Genomic DNA, 20,897 nt, shown 5'->3' on the forward strand with positions numbered 1-20,897 from the left:
TCGATTGAAAACAAAAGGAATGTTTCGTTTTGCGGCGGTTGCCATCACTACGCTGCCAAAACATTACCGGTTCGGTTCGGATTACTGTAGCCGTTCAGCGAAAGGTGGTGCAGAAACAAATTTGTGGATTATTAATTTGGGAACGATGTTTTTCACAGCATTTGAGATGAAGTTTTGCTCTTGGCACCAAACAATCAACATGCTAATGTTGAGGGTGAAGGTTTATTCGGATGTTTTATTGCTTCACTGCTTTGATAATGGTTTGCGCATTTAGTTTGTCTACATTACATCTGCACTGTATATAAATATGACACAATGAATTACGTATTTAGAGCTTGTTTTTCTGAAGTGAAATAACTTGACCTAAATTCGAACAAATGAAAATAAACCAATATTTATATTTTTGACAACCTTTGGCGTAGTCCTACGTCCCTCCGGTTATGTCCCCGTTATTACCCTTTACCCGACGCAATGTGCAGCGTATGTGGAATATATTATTTCATTAGTTTCTACCAGGTGCATTTTGAGGAAAGTTTTTTTTTGTCCGATGGAAATAATAATAGGTTGACTAAAAAGGATGCAGTACCAACTGTTTGCATAGGCAGTGATCACGATTCGGAAGAAAATGAGAGTTATACTGCCAGTCTCTCGACGTCTTTTTCGTTTCTTGCTCATCGCTGGTGACAAATTCATATTCAAATTTCAAATTTGGCATGCAGGTCGCTTATCAAGGCAGTAGAAGCACTGAATGTCCAATCAAATTGACCGATAGTGTTCCGTTTTCAACGGAAGTAAGATTCATGTATTATAAATCCGCCTATTGAGAGCCACAAATGATGAAATTTATAAGTAGCCACAAACCCATTTTCTACAAAACCAGTGCACAGTCCGCGCACGATATTCAGTTTCACATTCCATTCGACCATGATACAAACGACAAAATTCCAAAATAATCCTACCGAAGCAGAAACGAACCACATAGAGAAAATAACAACAATAACAACAGCAACATCAACGCGTCATCCCCACTGCGCATCAGCCCATCAGTGGGCAATGAAGTACAGCAGCGTAACGAAGTGAAATCATTCCTTTTCAAACAGTCAGAGCGAACACGTCCTAACGTGAAAGTGCAAGCGAAAAATACCAGAGAAATATAGAGAACTTTTAACCTACAAATTGATAGTTTATTTCTAGTAAGTGTGTGACCATCGTGCTCCCGTGGCCGAGTGGTTAGCGTCAAAACCCAACATGCCGGGGGTTCGGGTTCGAATCCCGTTCTGGTCGGGGAAATTTTTCTTCAAAGAAATTTCCTCTGACTTGCACTGTGGTCACGCGTATTCTAGAGCTTGCCACTCAGAATACATTCAAGGCGTGTTATTTGGCATAGAAATCTCAACTAAGTACTAATGAAAATGACGCAAGTAATACTACGTTGAGACGGCGGAGTTCCTCTAGGAACGTTAGTGCCATATAAGAAGAAGAAGAAGTGTGACCATTGTTGTCGGCGGGTTTTCCTCAAACCGCCCGAACAGATAGTGAAGGTGAACCAATCAGTCTCGTCCACAAAACTAAAAGGTGTGATATAATTAGCTTCACCATATCAATCTTAAGCAGCGATAACATGATCCAACCGCTATAAAATCATAATTGAGTGGATTCGCAAGCTGGCACCTGCTTATACAGATTTTTGTGATTTCAATAGCTTGCTTTCAAAGCAATTTTTGAGCTATTGAAACTAGTTTTTGGATCAATAACTAGCAAACATAAAACGGGTAGACATTCTATCTTTCGAATGAAGCGGTTAACATACCATTTCTATCAACTAACAATGCTCGAAATCCGGTTTCTCTAATGTAACTCTCTCGATCTTGAAGCTTTGAACCTACACCCCAGTATAGAAATGAAAGATGTAGTCCGACGTCAAAATCATTTTCACATAAAATTTCTTGCAAAAAAAATGTTGTTAAAATTTTCTACATATTTCAATACTTCCCCTTGGTTCACCGTGACTGGTTCGCGCTGACATAAGGGCGATCACAACAAACGCGAGCTGGCTCCTCTCTCTCAGGTCATAACTAAGCTGCAAACACATTCCTAGCTGTATTTGACAATGTGTCAGATCCTCGTCTATCGGATTCCAAAGCAAACTCAAATTGGAACGTTTTTGAAGTTGAGTTATTTACTAAAGAGAAAGTTGTTGAAGAGAAATCGATCAAATCACTTACACCCCTTTCATTCTGAGTCCCTTATTTATAGCCACAATTTAATATGATCTGTTCTATATTTACAAGATATTTTTAAATATACGCCCACCCTGAATACTCTGTATTCAACAATAGAAAGACAGTGTTGCCTGAGAGTGCTGCCCGGTCAGACATCCATATTTTTTCATATGGCTGGACTTCCTCCCGGAGATGTATAAAGGGTGTGTCACATCAATTTGCATCACGGAAAAAACGCTGTAGAAATTCGCCCAGTAGACCGATCCTTTTGAAAATTTTAGACAGTAAAATAAAAACTATTAAACAACTTTTGGCATTTTCTTTTTATTCATACTTCGAGCCCAAGCCCGTATGCTCGCACCTTCCTCTTTACCCCGTCCATAAGGTTCTGTACAACGTCAGGTTGTGTTTTTTTTGAACAGAAATCCATTTTCTCTTGAAGTCCGCCTCCGATTTGACAACTTTTGGGTTCTTCCGGAGGGCCTGCTTCATAATCGCCCAATATTTCTCTATTGGGCGAAGCTCCGGCGCGTTGGGCGGGTTCATTTCCTTTGGCACGAAGGTGACCCCGTTGGCTTCGTACCACTCCAACACGTTCTTTGAATAGTGGCACGAAGCGAGATCCGGCCAGAAGATGGTCGGGCCCTCGTGCTGCTTCAATAGTGGTAGTAAGCGCTTCTGTAGGCACTCCTTAAGGTAAACCTGCCCGTTTACCGTGCCGGTCATCACGAAGGGGGCGCTCTGCTTTCCGCAAGAGCAGATCGCTTGCCACACCATGTACTTTTTGGCAAACTTGGATAGTTTCTGCTTGCGAATCTCCTCCGGAACGCTGAATTTGTCCTCTGCGGAGAAGAACAACAGGCCCGGCAGCTGACGAAAGTCCGCTTTGACGTAGGTTTCGTCGTCCATTACCAGGCAATGCGGCTTCGTCAGCATTTCGGTGTACAGCTTCCGGGCTCGCGTCTTCCCCACCATGTTTTGCCTTTCGTCGCGGTTAGGAGCCTTCTGAACCTTGTATGTACGCAGGCCCTCCCGCTGCTTGGTCCGCTGGACGAATGAACTTGACAAATTCAGCTTATTGGCGACATCCCGGACCGAACTTCTCGGATCATGTCTAAACTGCTTAACTACGCGCTTGTGATCTTTTTCACTGACGGAGCATCCATTTTTGCCGTTGAAAAAAACGCGCATGAACTGGCATCGATCAATTTATTCCAATCTGTAATAGAGGATCATGTATTCCGTCAGGATAAAGACACAAAAAATGTTGGAATTTTTGTAGTATGAAAAATCTCGACTTATGTGCAGGTTTCGATTTAGCTTCTACTCTTGACCACAAAACGGCTTCGTATTTATTTTCCGAAAGCTACCAAGGTTTTGCGAAAATTGAAACGAACAACAAATTCTTCCATGAGTGGCCGCGGGCCGTGTCTGTGGAGATCTGTTTCTTTCAATGATGTTTTTCTTTATTGATATCTGGTAATTTTTGTAATACGCCTCTAGTGGGTTGCAAGTTTGCAACATTTGCACAACCCGTTTGGATTTGACTCGATCAGAAGAATGAACGCAATATTGTGCTAATTTCAAATCCGACCGGATTCCGGAATAAAGGTTTATTTTATCGAAAAACATTTGAAAGAACGCATCTCAATCTACGATTCGTTTCATAAACGCAACTAAAATGCATGACTTGACTTAGATGGCACCCAGTGATACTTTAGTCTTCTCAACGTAGGTATAACTTGCGTCATTTTTATTAGTAGATAGTACTTAGTTGAAATTTCTATACCGTAGAACACGCCTTGAATGTATTCAGGAGTGTAAAGCCCTAGAATACGCGTGACCTCAGTACAAGTCGAACTCGAACCCCCAGCAAGATAAAGTGTAACGCTAACCACTCGGCCACGGGACATATTTGTAGCAAATTGTGAAGAGCAAATCATTCACAATAATGTTGAGTTAAAAAAGATATTGGACAAGTTAATAAAACCCCGAAGCAGGTTCTCTGGATCTGGTAGGACTGGAAGGAAATCTGCATTATGAGCTTCTACCAAGCAACTAGTCTCGTTGAATTCCAACAAGTACTGCTCGCAGCTGAACGTATTAAAATCGACGATCTAGAAAACTTCAATGGCGCTTCTAAGACTCCACTCGCCTTACTCACCAGATATTGTATCTTCAGGTTATCAACTGTTAATATTTCTGTAAGACGAGAAAATATTTCGCAATCCGCGATCATTAATGTACATGAATGGGTTCTGAGACATATTACGTTATTAAAAAATTTCCATTCAATTTAAAAAAAAAATGAATGGAAATTTTGACTTGGTGTTATTTGATAACTTGGTTGATTACACGTAATCCTGACCTCGACTTAACTACAATAATATTACCGCTAAAATTGATCATTATAATATAAAATCATTATTAGATATAACCTTCCTTAAACATTTTTCACCACTCGAAAATTAATATAATTTTAAATTACATAGAATAGATATTTGATACGGAGAAGTAAATTTTAATTAATAATTTTTATTTTCAAAGTGTGTTCAATCCACCAATCCATTGTCATTATCCCTTCCCAACAACGAAGCACAAAGTTTAATGCAGTCAATGCAAATAACGTTTATTCGGTTGAGTGACAATTCGGGTGTGCTGAACGATCCAAAACTAGCAATACAGGGTAACTTCGATAAAACGTACATTTCACTTTCAAAATTGTACGTTGTATCGAAGCATAATAAACAACTCACAAACGTAGTCTATAATACATTATTGTGTAGCTGTTTTAGTAAAGTTAATGAATAAATTCAATTAGAAGATGTAGCCAGCCTTTCTCATGATGTTTCCCTTCGTACTGTTGATTAATTTTTTAGAATCCGGAATCACAAAACCAGCTGTATTTCGGGATTGATTAAATGTACAAAACATGTTTTAGCATCACAATACAGATAATTTATTGTTCTTTACATAAAAAATCCTTTGCACTTTGGAAATGGTAAAATGTACGTTATATCGAGTGACGTTATATCGAAGGTACGTTATATCGAAGTTCCCCTGTACATTACAACATTTAGACGATTTGAACAGCGCGTTGATATCAAAATCGGTGAATTTAAAACAAATTGTTACTATCAACAAGGCTATCATTTCTATTAACAAAACATGTAATAGAAAATTGAAACAAACTTGAAATTAGATTTAAGCGAAAAATGTAGGATTCTCTTGATTTTCTCCCAAAAACTGGAGAAATGTCCACGTGGACAACGGGGAGAGGAGTATAAGGAATGTCCAGGCTTGTCTACGGAGGGGGAGGGGGTGTCTAAAATCATGCTTTTTCTGTCCACGTTGTATGTGGACAGCCCCTGTGTTGTAGCCAACATGACGAAAGCATACTTGTTTGAGGTGGCGAATAAGATAAATACGGTACAGGAGGTCATACACTTCGCCTATTTGCGCACCCGGAACACTGGAAATCAAAAAGAGCGATTGTCATTTCATTGTTTCAGATAAGCTAATTTTGTTCTACTAATTCACCAGACTTATGGGTCGGAACGGTGGACTCAGGCAGAAAAAGCCAGAATTCATGTTTTGAAAAAAGGATGGCAGATCTTATCGGCAGATAGCAAAAGAGCTGGGGCGGTCAGTGGGCATGATACAGAATGCCTTAAAACCATCACTTAAGCCGGAAACCAAAGGAAGGAAGGGAGCGACAACTGCACGAGAGGATAAGCTCATTATTCGAGAAGTGAAAAAGGATCCGTTTAAAAGCAGTTCTTCTATGAAAACCATTATTTTCGTCATCAATCGACGGATCTACGGTCACCTTGAAAAAATTTTTTTGTCAAAAATCGACACTTCGGGACTCAAATTTTAACGTTTGAGACACTAGTAAATGAAGTCCGAATGAGCTAATATTTTGCATAAAGTATGCATGCTGCTGTTTTCTAAGAGTGAAAAGGAAAGCATAAACGTGAATCTGTTTCGTTTTCGGTCAGTGGCCTTGTATGTGGCAAAGTATGCGGAAAGGGGTAATGCGTGCTTATTTCCGATGTATGTCTTGTTTCGTTCTGTCATATAGCTCTTATATTATTGTGGCATATGTTTTATACAAATAAGGTACTAGTATGGAAGGGTTGCACATTTTCTGTTATTTTTAAGCTCATTTAATGTTATAAACCAGGATGTCAAAACAATTGCTAAAATTAGTTTTGGGTGTACAGGAGTGCGTTATTTTACCTGAAAATCCATTTCCATTTTTGTACAAATAATAATTTCGTTAGCGCAAACATCAAATGGACAGATCATGATCTATCGTATGTATCGTTTATTAAATTTGCCGATTTTTCCGACCTTCCTTTCGAGTTTTTCGAAAATTTTCCTATTTTTCTCTCCGCTATATTGATTAACGGGAAGAGACGATAAGATGGTTCAAATCGGAACATTTCTTCCTCGGGTTTTGCGCTTAACAACACATTTGGCTCTTCCATTTTTATTCATATAGATGAAGGGAAATGTAGAGCGATCGTTTTGTGCAGAGTAGTTCCAGTGCAATCTAAGATTGTGCTGCCAACTCCTAAGACGAGTTGGCTTGAAATTCGTCTTATGCGAAAGTCAATTCCAACCAAATCCCGGGGTCAAATAATAAATTGTAATAAAAAAAAGTAGAAGGGTCTGTGCCTGGAGGCACGGACCGAAACTTGACGTAGGTCTATGAAGGCAATTGCTTTTGAATTAAGTTTTTGTATCTGTTCAGAAATCCGTATATTTAACACATTCAATACTCTAAATGGTGGCTCTAGAAAAATCATTTGTTATATGAACAGAACTGAACTTCAAACGGGTTGTGAAAGTTGTAGTGGTAGAAAGCATCCGGAAGTTGTTATCATTAATGTTACCATTAATTATCAATACTTTCTAAATATTTTCAACAGTTAACTGATTTATTGGGAATGGAAAGGGAAAGGAATAGATAAATGGATTTGAGGAAGTGTAGTTAGCTAAATAAAACCATTAGCACTTCTTGATAAGGTATCGCGAACTGGTATGCACTATTGTATCCTTTCGAACCTCTCAATCGGCAGCTAGTAGTTTTTTCGTTGCAAAATTTCTACCTCGGTTTTCTACCTTACTAAGAAGAGAATTAAGGAAAATTCTAAAACATATCTTATTTTTTAGTTAACTTGTTCACTTGATTTACTCATTTCACTGTTTGTGTTATAGGCATTAAAATTGCTGGATAGATTTCCCATCTAATGATATATAGTATAGCATACATCGCAATCACGATTCTGCATAATATGCATTTGAAATCCCTTTTTGTTACGTTACACTTTTGGCAGAAAGACCTCCCTGTATACAAATCAAAGACATAGTCCTACGTAAAAAAAACAATTTACACTATCAGTCTTACAATAAAACAAATTTATTCTTAAGCTGAAACGTATATTTTAAATCTTTGAAGAGAAAGCTCGAAAATTATACATCTTCCATGAATCTTCAAATATATGGGTGATCTCATAACTATGAAAAGCACTGTATATTTTTTTTTCAAATTCAACTACACATGTCATGTGTATTACATATAAATCAGTCTAAGCTTGCTCAAGAGGAAACAAGGTTTTAGTTGAACTATAATATCGATAATATGTACAGCCCATCAAAGTGAATGAATGTTTCCGTTTTGCCTTACTGAACTTGGTTCAATTCGTATTCTCTTATCATGTAATCTCGCACTAGTTGTTGCACCTTCACTGGGAATAGCCTGAGAGAAGAGTGAAATTAATAGCTTTTCATTTCAGCAACAGCAAATTTTCTTACTGCATAAACTTCACGCCCAAATCGAAGAACCGTGGTAACGCGATCATGGTCTCATTGCGAAGTATACCCTTGGTGATGACACGAGCAGCATGCTCAGTTGTCAAAAGCTGAAATCTGTTAACACATTGTTACAACCCGAACCGTTGTTTCGTGGCGGCCATCACAACACCTACCGTGGCTTCTGTAGGAAATCCACAATATCCTTCCGGGTGGCGATGTAGTAAGGGCAGACGGTTGTCGTTCGGATGTACTCGGAGTGTCCTTGCAGGCGCAGCTGTTCGCGCATTGCTGCCATAAACCCATTGACAGCAAACTTTGAGGTAGAGTAGACAACAGCCCACGGAAACGCGAACATTCCGGACATCGATGAAATGCCGACGATATGGCCGCGCTTCCGCTCGATCATACGCTCCAGGAACACTTTGGTGGTCTGTAGAAGGAATTAGTTTTGCTATTAAATGCTGTACGTAACAAACCAAAAAGAATAAGAAACAACGGTGAAATTAATGCTTCTGTAACAGACGGATTTCGCGCCAACTCGTCTATGGTATTGGCATGACCCTCTCAGAACTTAACGAAACTTTCTGGGCGTGAAGAACTTACCTAATTAAGCAACTTGGCATACTTGGTTTTCCGAAAATTTATCTAGACTAACATATGGAAAGGGCTAAATTAGGGTGGCAATGGATGTATGGGAAAAATTTCATCGTCGAATTTCAACAACCGACCATGTACATTTTGTTTATTGGCCCAAAAAATGATCTGTGCAAAGTTTCAGCTCGATCGGACATGATTTAGGGGTGCCTCAAAGCGCTTAAAGTTTTGATTTTTTGATCCTCGAAATGACTTAAAAATGCATGAAACGTCGAGATCTGGTGTCATTTCGAAAAAATTTTTGGCCGAAAATCGATCTTCTGGGACAGCCTGAGAGGCAATGAAGGTATGGAAAAAAATAATTATCGTATTTAAAGAACCGACCATGTACATTTTGTTTATTGGTCTAAAAAATGACCTGTGCAAAATTTCAGCTCAATCGGACATGATTTAGGGGTGCCTCAAAGCACTCAAAGTTTTAATTTTTTGGCCACTCAGACTAAGTCCCAAAAAGATTTTCGATTTTCGGGCAAATATTTTTTTTTCGTGATACCACCAGATCTCAACATTTCATGCATTTTTAAGTCATTTGGCATCGAAAAAAAAAATCGATTTTCCAAATTTCCTTTACGCCCCCTTAGGAAGATTTTCGAGGATCAAAAAATCAAAACTTTGAGCGCTTGAGGCACCCCTAAATCTTGTCCGATCGGGCTGAAACTTTGCACAGATCATTTTTCTGGGCCAATAAACAAAATATTCTTGGTCGGTTTTAGAAATTTGAAATGACCATTTTCGCTGCCACCCTAGGCTAAATATTTTTGATCATTTTTCTATAATTTTTTTTACTCGAAAATGGTAAGTCCTACAAAAAAGTGATCTATTGAAGAGTTTAAGGAAAATAATTGAATATTAAGAAAAAAATACTGAAAAAATATTTTTATTAATCAGTGATTTTCAACCGGTGGGGAATTCCCCCCTAGTGGTCATTTGGTCATTAAAAGGGGGGAATTGTGCAAGGGAATATGGCACATTCACTTCGCTTTGAAGATGACAATGATTAGCAAAAATTGCCACAAAAACTTTATTGGATACGCTAAAATTTGCGATCCTCGGCAAATATTGTCAAATCTGAAATGTAATGTTCAATTGAATAACTCCACAATGTTCGAAAGACTTTCGTCAGTGAATAATGAAGGAGTCTTCTGTTATGTTGAAAACAGTACAGCATTTGTCAAGACTTTTTACAACAAGTTAAATTTGAAACATATTTTCCTCATATCAAAGAACAAATGGTTTGAAATGCCTAGCGACTGGCAGTGACGAAAATTTCGGATCAATTTCAGAGCAAAATCATCGATCTACAAATGATCGATTCTTATCCGGATATGCGAAATAAGCGTTACGAGTGTTGTTGTCTTTGGCGTCGTACACAAATTACGTAACGCTAAAAACCTGGATTTTGGACCTCCTTCCCCCCCTACGTAACGCAATTTCCTATCTCCAATACACATAAAGTAACGCAACCTCGACCCACCTCCCCCCCACCTCATTGCGTTACGTAATTTGTGCACGACGCCTTTTGCGTAGAATTTTTGTAAATCTAGATTTTCTACAATGCTGGACAATGGGAACAAAACACCGTAACAGAGTGGATATCGAAGACATGAAGTGTGCTTTTCGACAACGTTCTCAAAAATTATGATTTTGGCGGAAATCGTTCTGGCGCAGGTGCCATATGGATTTGTCAAATGTTTTGATATGCTACAGACTTTCTTACAAAATACTTATAGAGGTGAAGCACTGGGATTAATTTTCGTAAAGGGGGCATTGAGCAAAAAAGGTTGAATACAACTATTTTAAATCCTATAATGAAAAAAATCGATTTCAAAAACTAAAAGTCGATTTTCTCAAAATGGTCATTTCAGACTTAGATGAAATGGTAGATAAATTGTAGTGAAATATATGCCCTACAACTCTTTCATACATCGCAACTTGTGCATATTTAAGACAAAAAAGTTTTCCTAACAAAAACTTGTTCAAGATTTTTTATTGGAAATTTTCAATTTTTTTGGGTGCACAGTTACAGAAAAAATCAATGTAGCATCCAACGGATGGGTATATCCCGGTAAACGTATTTTCACAATCACTGTTAATGTTAACCGACGTAGTTTATTACGGTTACACTTGGGGTTGCTAACCCTTTCCCGTACAACATCGAGTCTCACTCGTAGTGTACTTGCATAACAAAGGGCGCTAGAACGCTTAGTAGAGTAGTGAAATCACTTGATGCGTGATGTATTAAATAATACGGGAGTGGGTTAATACCAGCACTGCATTTGCAATTCTTGCAAATCCTGGAGATCATGGCTTGACCCATGTTGCTAAATAGTGTCACACTTTTCTATGTTCAGATGACAACGCAGAAACGAAATAATGCTATTTCTTTCCCGCCACTTCACATTTGCTGCCGGCCACGACTGGTAATTTTCAAACAACAATTTTATTCATCCGTTAGGTATCTATACAACCCATTCATTATTATCATATCTACAGTGACTTACAGTGACTCTTAATAGATACCTAAATCTACAACAACTATTCGATACCTGACCAACTGATCAACAGATTTTTGGCAGATGGCTATTGTTTGCGAGCTGTCGTTGCTCTCTGAATTGAAACAGTTTGTATTTGACTACAAAAGAAGCTGAAAACTGTACTTTAGCATCCAAGGGACACCATCAATCCATTTCTACCTGTTATTGATTTTTTCTGTAACTGTACACCCAATAAAAAAAATAGAAAATTTTCGGGAAAAAATCATGAAGAAGTTTTTGTTAGAAAGACTTTTTTGCCTTAAATATGCACAAGTTGCGATGCATGGAAGAATTGTAAGGCAAATATTTATCTACCATTTCATCAAAATCTGGGATGGTCATTTTGAGAAAATCGACATTTAGTTTTTGAAATCGATTTTTTTCAGTGTGGAATTTCAAAAAAATATTTTTTCAGTATTTTTTTCTGAATTTTCAATTATTTTCCTAAAACTTTTCCATAGGTCACTTTTTTGTAGGACCATTTTCGAGTAAAAAAAAAAATATAAAAAACGAACAAAAATATTTAGCGTTTTGAGTTCTGAGAGGGTCATGTCAACGTCTGGTCGAGTTGGCGCGAAATACGTCAACAGTCAAACGAATCAGGTGAGCCTGTTCCGTACGTAAAGAGAGAGAAAAAAACGCCGACGCGGCTAAGCATAATGTGCGATTCACATAGCACGTTACGGAGAAGAACGTCTACGTTCGTTCAACGTCTCCACCAGTTCACACATGCAGTCAATGCTTCCACCAGCACCGTCACGTCAAATGCCAAACGAATGATTCAATTAATTTTATTCATGGTGTCGCCACCTACAACAATTTTGAATTGCAATGCACTCTTTCAAATCAGCATGCCTAAAATCAGTTTCGAATTTTGGAAAATTCAATGAGAATTATTGAATTCAATTATTTAAATGCTTAAACCCCGTAGTCGGACCCTTATTCAACAATAATAATAAATAGAATAATTCCCTCAACTAGTCGCGAATGATTTTCACTCCGAAATTTGGAGCTAAGAGATATGTTGGCATAAAAAGTACAGTAAGTTACTTATAATGCGACATGCTGAGGCACCACTCAGTGTCGCATTGGAGTCGATTTTGACCAGTAATTGGACATTCGCGACTGGTGGCGACTTTCAATGTGGGGCCATAATTTGGGCCCCGAAATCAATATTTACAAAAATGTCCAATTAGAGGTAAAAATGTCTAATTAAACGTGTTGCATCACAGATCGGTTAAATTAGCTTAATGTCGATTTAGATGTAAATTACTGTACAACCAAATCAAAACAAAAGCCGAGACACAAAGCCCAGACAAAAACCAAACGAGCCGTCCGTCTCCGTCAATTATTCTTTTCTACAAACCCTGCCGGTCGTTTTCGTTGAACGTGTGCTGACGGGTCGTTACGTTGCTGGTGTATGTGAATGTTTTCATGGGAATTGCATGGTAGAATCATTGACGTATCATGACGTGACGGGACGTGAACGTGACGTGTATGTTGTATGTGAATCGCACTTAACTGGTGCTAAGCCGAGATTCGCGACCGAAGGGACGGAATAGTTGATTAAGTATAGGGGAAGACGGGGTAAGACGGTCACCCTAAGCATAGAATACAATTCAACACAATGCATACAAAATTGAGGCATTTCATTACGTCAGCATCGATCTTTAGGATGTTTTCCGTAATCACGTTGACTTCAAAAAAATTTTCTTTTTATTTCATAATGTTATATGATAAATTAAAAAAGTTATGAAAAAGGTGCTACTAAAATCAAGTTGGCCACTACTAAGGGTGAGATGGCCACATGAAATGACTCGTGAATCTAGGCGTATAGAGGATGATTGTATCTGGCAAAATTGAGCTACATATCAAGGTCAATTCAGATCAAGCGTTACAAGAGTGGGAGGTGTTATTTTTCCTGAATGACCTATAACGTGCTTGATGTGCAACCCTTCCGAAATTATCATAATTAAAAATTATTATATTTAGTATCTGAAAAAAAAACATCAAATTTATCATGAATGCGCCTTGAGTTACTCAACCAACAATTCGAGTGGTGTGATGTGCTCATTCAATTCGTCAATCAGGCGCGTTAAAGGTGCGTTTATGGCAAATCACATCTCTTACAATAGTGCCCACCTTGCCCCCGCTATGGGTCAAGCAAAAGTGTCTCAATAATTCTATGAAATGCTTTAAAAACATACCGTTTTCTATACAAACACACTTAACAAGCCTGTGTGTTTACTATTGTAACATTGTGGCCGTCTTCCCCCGTCCACTCCTGTACCAAACGAATCGCGGAATTTTACGCGTGGTTATGAAAACCAACTCTGATTCATTCTCCATTTGTCACGCTTTATCGACTAGCTGGTGACCTTGTGTTAGATGAAACCTAAACGCGGACCTTTTTGCCCTTTTTGCTACCAAACTGGATTATTAGTGACTTAACTCGATTATTGCTAACAAACTCGTTCATAATTGACTAGTACAGCTTCAATGAAAGTGAACAATGGTACTAATCTCGAATATTATTGGATGCAGGCTTGTTAGCTGTCATAGAATTTTTTTTTTTCATTTTCAAAGCTTGAAACTTCCTTTCTCGTTTGATCTGACAGCGCAGTTAGCACTCAGGCGAAATTCATCCCAGGTGTACCCCCAGCAAACAATAAATCGCATAACAAGCGTATATATAACATCATATGCCCTAAAATTTGGTTGGCATATAATGCGCCTAACTGGCATATGCATGCAAAAGTGGAGGCCATATACATACATGGCAAATGCTTACCGAATTTGTTTGGATGAATATGCAACTTTGACCGGCTTTAATAGCGATTATGTTGAAATTGAATTGCGATCTAATATGAATATATTCATGAATTGTCAAAGCACCAAATACCACTGTTGCCATACTCATATACGATTTATTACAGACATAGAAAAAAAAAACAAATGGCGCAAAATATTTTCGTGAAATGTTTATTATAGCCTCACGAATCGCCATTTTTATATATGAGTATTTGGGTTTGTAGAAATAATAATTGTTTGATTGACTTGCGTTGGGAGTGGAATATGAATGTTTAAAATGGCACAGATTGATGTTTGGTGAAAACTGCTCCGATGTGGGTTCGAACTCCGGTCGTCTGGATTATCATCCACCAACTATCTCGCGCAGCTATCTGAAATTTAATTCAACAGCGGTTAAAACTTTCGAGTGCATCAGCATTTCATTGACATTTCAATATGATGTAATATGTTCTTTATTAGGATCTAATATGATTTACTGTTTCATGATTTTCTTCAGCATGCAACACGATTTTCTACAGTACTGAATCGATTTAAATTATACGCTTATACGACACACAAACTGCATCAGCGTAATATACGCATATGATGCGGATTAAATATATTTTACGACAATGTACATCATAAAATTGATGTTTATTATACCGAATTGCGACTTAATTTGATAATGGTATATAAAATCGAGTTCTTACATTTTATGCGATTTCAAATATACACGATACATACTTTGATTGATATTATATGCGATTATGATTTATTCGGATTTCTTGTAAGACTTGGCACGTGCAAAATTATACGATTTAATGTTTGCTGGGCCAAGCTTTATAAAACAAATCGAATGCATTTGAAGCTATTCGGAAACGTGGGACATTGACAATTTCCAAACGTATTTAGTTCTTGAGAATCGGGTCAAAAATTGGATCAAACGGGAAAAAACATATTGGCGAAATTTTGTGGGAGATGTGGCCTACACTCAGATATTCTTGGACATAAACGGGGCCTTTGTTTTTGTTTCAATAGAGGACCTGTCAGACAAACTACATTCTCTATGTCTGCCACATCTATTGACTAATACATTATAGAGCAATTCAACCCAAAATCAGCCGGTCGTTGACCCTTATCCGATTTTACTTATGATGGAAACTACCTAAAATCACAATTTTCATTATCATATGACCAATTTAAATTGAGACTGAGTTTTGAAAAGGTCGTATTCAAAATCATTGATCTTTCTTTCAAAAAATCGTAGCTCAAAATCCAGATGTCTGATAATAATATCATATTTGACAGTCATTGGAAAATCAATTAAATATTTAAGAAAAATAATATCCTGAATGCACTGCTTAAAAAATCTTACTCAACAATTTTATTTGCTATTACAGGTCGGACTCGATTATATATAGTCGAGCTTTTTTTTTCAAACAATTATTTTCAAATCCTATACATAATCGAATCTCAAGAAAACAATTTTTTCATTAATGTATGAATGTCAAACATTAATAGAAAAATGGCTTTTTTGTGATTCGATTATGTATCGGACTCGAAAATTAACGTTGAAAGTGAAATTGCGATTATATATAATCGAGTCCGACCTGTACAAGGTTTGATATCTCAAAACAACGATCCCACCATCCCCGCCCCTCGTTTTTTTGTATATTTTTATTATAAAATATTTACAATTCAACAAAATTAGACAAACATGACATGTTCGTGAAATATTAGGAAATGCCTACTGCTGCTGGACTTTGCGATTAAGGTTTCGACATCGCACAGAAATTTCACCAACATTGTTTTTAGTTTATTTTAGTTATCATTGATTGTAGTCGTTTTTTATTGTTTTGATGTTTTTGGACTAGAGGACGCTATATTTTTTATATTTTTTCTTGAAAGCTGAGGATTTTTACATATCATATCTAGATATCAGAGAACCATTTTTTTTTGTTTTTGAGTTATGATTTTTCAAAGTTAGCGGGCTCAAAGCTGGCTGGATATCCGGTAGATAACGCCCATCCGTTTCATCACTAGTAGAGTAGTGCGGGGCAAAGGTGCGCACGGGGCAAAAGTGCGCATTAGCCTTTTTGAAGCAAACGAGGATAAAAATTCTACAACAATGTATTCGTTTGATACATTATTACACCAGCAGCTCACACATATAAACACGATACATTTCGTGAAAGTGGCAAAAAGTTATGAGGTAAAAAGAGTTTTGGGATGTTTTGATCTAATTTTTTCAGTTTTGGAGATGACGATTTACTTACCTAAAATAACTGGATAGTTCGAAACTACACTATCAGGAAAATCTTCATTCTATAGTTGATGATAGTGCGTATTCGCTTTTGTGAAAAAGTTCAAGAGCTTTTTGTTAAAAATTCGATTAGTTCAAAAATTGCTTGTGGGGCAAAAGTGCGCAGTGGTTGTGGGGAAAAAGTTCCCAACAGCGTTTTGCTCTGAATTTTTTTTCTAAAATGTTTTCAACAAAATTTTTAACGGAGCCCACAAGAAGAAAGCTGATTTGAAGAAAAGCACTTCAGAAATGCTCAAATGGCCCGACAGAGGCTTCGGGAGGGTGCCTCGAAGCGTCGGATTGCGGCAGACCTCGGTATTTCTGAATCAGCTCTGAGGAAGAGGCTCTTATCAGAAAGTGATTTACGATTTTAATCTTCTTTCATTGACATTTCTACTTCTGTTGGGATTTGTCAGCGAGCACCTAGGGCGGTTCAGATAGGTATTTACGAGTGGGCAGTCTGAGGATCTGGCGGAGCACTGCAGGGCACTGGACAAAGCTGTCTATGGTATGACTCTCAAAGATTTACGGCGTCTGGCGTTTGATTTTACGGAAGCCAACAACCTCCAGCACGAATTCAACCATGTTGCAAAACTTGCAAGAAGAGATTTTGATTCTAGCTTCATGAGGAACCATCATTTGTCTCTTCGAACCTCTAAATAGCGCAACGAAGTTTCAAATAAATCAAGTGAAGGTAACTATGTATTTATAAACTTGATCTAAATAAATAAAAATTATTTGGTGTCCGTTCCTCACGATTTAACTCAAGAACGGAGAAACGGATTTAAACAGTCAGTATCAGGACTGATGCGTCTTAGCCTGCATCAGGTTTATATGTCAAAAAAGAAATTATATACCACGAGTATAGATTACGTACATAACAATAATTTCTGTGGGAACTTGAGTGTTCGAAATGATTTACATCAATGTATCAATTATGGGAGGGACGAAGTTCGCCGGGTCAGCTAGTTTGTTAACGAAAACGAATTCTGTTTCAAATGTTGGACATTTTCGGATATATTATATTGTCAGTTTCCTCCCTCTCAAAAATTCACACGTGGTATGTTCGACCATAACACCTACTCTTCTCCACCCATAAACCCTCCTGCCTACTGGACGGTGCCTACACTCTTTAGTAATGATGCTTCTCCCGCTTCTGATGATAATTTTATTTGATGATAATTTATTTTTCTCAGAAGTTCAATTCAATAAGTGCGCACCTTTGCCCCCACTATGGGGCAAAGGTGCGCATTTGTCTTTTTGTATTAAAAAAGGCATTACGAAAATTCCAATTACGAAAACAACTAGAGAAACGCCTGTACTACGTTTCGAAGATAATGTATATAGCTACAATTTGGTAAGCAAACGGAATTTTATTTGCTTTTATTTCAAGAGTTGTTGGACGACAACAGTTAGGTGCGCACCTTTGCCCCGCATTACTCTATATATGAGCCGGTTTAGATAATCGACATATCAAATTGAAGGCAACGAACTAGCCTTTTATCAAAAAATATTGAAATATTGAAAAAATGGATTTAGTTTTCGTGATCATTCATTGTAGTCGTTTTTTATTGTCTCATGGCTTTGGACTAGAAGGAGCTAAATTTTTACTATTTTTCCATGAAAGCTGAGGATTTTTTACATAATATATCTCAATATCAGAGATGCTATTTTTTCGTTTTTGAAATATTATTTTTCAAAGTTAACCGATAGTTCGGAAAAACAAATATTCCCCTTTTTTTCTACTACAAGAATTCATAACATTTGAACTACTGCATCGATTCAGATGATCGACATATCAAATTGAGGCTTATGATTTATTTTTCTTTGAAAAAATATTACTTTCGCGAAAAGTTAGGATTTTTGATAGAGGGCGTTATAGTTTTCAAATTTTTTTCTGAAAAGCTGAGGATTTTTCTTATCTTGATATCTTGATACCAGAGATGCTATTTTTTTAGTTCTTGAGTTATTATTTTGCAAATTTAACATGTTTTAAGTCTTCGTTCAATATTCCTATGTGACTAGACTAGATCTATGCGACTAGAATTCAATCGCAAGCGCAAGTGTGACATTTTTCCAAAGAAGCTCATTGGCTTCAATTTGATATGTTGTTCATCTAAATCGGTTCAGTAGTTCAAATGTTATGAGTTTTCGAAAAACGTCATTTTCAGATAAAAGGGGAAAAAAAAATTCGGACCACCGGTTAACTTTTAAAAATCATATCTCAAAAACGGAAAAAATAGCATCTCCGATATCGAGATATGTTATGTAAAAAATCCTCAGCTTTCAAGAAAAAATATAAAAAAATATAGCGCCCTCTAGTCCAAAGCCATGGGAACAATAAAAAGTGTTTTTATTGTTTTTATTAAATTTTTTTTAATAAAAGGCTAGCTAGCTAGCTAATTTGATATATCGATCATCTAAATCGGTTCAATGGGTCAAAAGTTATGAATTCTTAAAGAAACTCATTTTTGGGAAAAAGTGGAAAAAGTTGATTTTTCGAACCACCCTAAAATGGAAATGGTCATCCTAACGAAAAAAAAGGAAAAAAAATGGGTCTAATATTTTCCAATAAAGAACAAAACTACCATTACTGATAGAAATCGGAGAACCACTAAATCGGTTTGGCATAGCAGTATATACAGTTTCTTGAAAAGTGGTAGTTGTGTTCTTTATCGCACTCTCGTTTTTTATTTTTTAGTAGGGTAACCATTTCCATTTGTCCGAAAAATCAACTTTTTCCTCTTTTTTCCAAAAATGACTTTTTTTCTAAAATTCATAACTAAACCGATTCGGATGATCGACATATCAAATTAAAGCCTTTTTTTAAAATACTACACCTGCAGAAAATTTGAATTTTGTTCTCGTTGTTATTGATTGTATTCGTTTTTTTATTGTTTTCATAGTCTCGGGACCAAGGGCGCTATATTTTTTTTTATATTTTTTTCTGAAAAGCTGATGATTTTTCACATAACATATTTCGAAACCAGAGAGGCGTTTTTTTCCTTTTTGAGTTCTGTTTTTTCAAAGTTAACCGATTGTCCAAAAAATCATTTTCACTTCTTTTTCCAAAAATGACTTTGTTCAAAAATTTATTACTTTTGAACTACTGGACCGATTCAGATGATCAATATATCAAATTAAAGCCAATTAGCTAGGCGTTTTTTGAAAAAAATACACATTACACATTACCAACTAATTGAATTCTATTCGTATACATCCAGTCTAGTCGCATAGAAATATTGAACAAAGACTGAAAACATGTTAGCTTTGAAAAATCATAATATAAAAACGAAAAATAACACATCTCTGATTTTTGGATATGTTATGTAAAAAAACCTTAGCTTTCAAGAAAAAATATAAAAATATATAACATCCTTGGTCCCTTGGTTATGTGTCGATAATCTGAATCGGTCCAGTAGATCAAAAGTTATGAATTTTTGTGTTGGAAAAAAGAGGAAAAAATTGATTATTCGAACCATCGGTTAACTTTGAAAAATCATAACTCAAAAACGAAAAAAAAACATCTCTCTGGTTTCGATAAATGTTATATGGAAAAATCCTTAGATTTCCAGAAAAATTATACAAAAATATAGCGTCTTTTGTCCCGAGACTATGAAAACAACAAAAAACGAATATAATCAATAATAACGAGAGCAGAGTTAAAATTTTCTGCTGGTATAGCATTTTTTAACAAAAGACCAACAAGTGATTGGTTTCAATTTGATATGTCGAACCCCAAAATAGAAATGGTCACCCTTATGAAAAAATAACAAAATACGGGTCGCATCAAAATTTGCTGGTTTTCGGCTGATATGATGTGGAATTGCTCTATATCAACTCTTCCAATGGAAGTCATGCGTACTTTAAGAAAAGTGTGACTAAATTGATTTAAGGTTTGTGCGGACCAAATACTCATTGCTTGGAATTCTTGCTAGCATTGCGTTTACGTTTTGAAATCTACCCCTGGATATTTTCAGTTTTTTTTCAACATCATCAGTTTCCGGAAAACAGATTTTTTTTTTGCATCTATGATGGATCCTGCGTAAAACATAATTTACTTACCCAAATATGTGACTTAACGTTCACGTCGATCATTCGGTGGACATCTTCAGTTGTGTTACCTTCCAGGAATTTAAACTGAATCAATCCGGCGTTGTTGATTAGGAGATCAACTGGTCCGAAGTCTTTGTACACCGCTGTAGCTAAGCTTTGCACCTCCTCGTACGAAGAAACGTCCACTCGGTAGGCATGCGCCTTTACATTAAGTTTTCGTAGAACCACACAAGTGTCCTCTGCTGATTTGAGGTCCACATCCACTACGATAACATTGCAGCCCTTTCCAGCCAACTGCAACGCAATCTCCCGACCCAACCCGTTGCCTCCACCGGTAATCAGCGCAAGCTGTCCGGACACTTCCTTAGGTGTTCTTGGGAAAATTAGACTGAAAATTTCCCGGAACAGAATCGGTAGACCAAGCACGATCACTGTTGTCAGGTCTACCAAATATTGGAAAATGTCCGTCAACCTATGATGCATTCTGCCACAATAACAACTGTTTCTCGAGTTAGG

The 20,897-nt window shown here is 37.0% G+C and overlaps 1 protein-coding gene across 1 annotated transcript; it reads right to left on the bottom strand.

Moving 5' to 3' along the window:
• Nucleotides 1-7,852: 7,852 nt before the first annotated feature.
• LOC129779997 (estradiol 17-beta-dehydrogenase 11-like) lies at nucleotides 7,853-20,897 on the bottom strand. The gene is made up of 4 exons (XM_055787828.1): nucleotides 20,391-20,897; nucleotides 8,219-8,475; nucleotides 8,046-8,159; nucleotides 7,853-7,989 (listed from the first exon to the last, which is right to left on the bottom strand). Exons 1-4 carry the CDS (start codon nucleotides 20,862-20,864, stop codon nucleotides 7,914-7,916), a joined length of 921 nt encoding a protein of 306 aa, XP_055643803.1. The 5' UTR covers nucleotides 20,865-20,897; the 3' UTR covers nucleotides 7,853-7,913.

Source organism: Toxorhynchites rutilus, chromosome 3, assembly GCF_029784135.1.
Source record: "Toxorhynchites rutilus septentrionalis strain SRP chromosome 3, ASM2978413v1, whole genome shotgun sequence".
In the NCBI taxonomy this organism is placed as follows: Eukaryota; Metazoa; Arthropoda; class Insecta; order Diptera; family Culicidae; genus Toxorhynchites; species Toxorhynchites rutilus.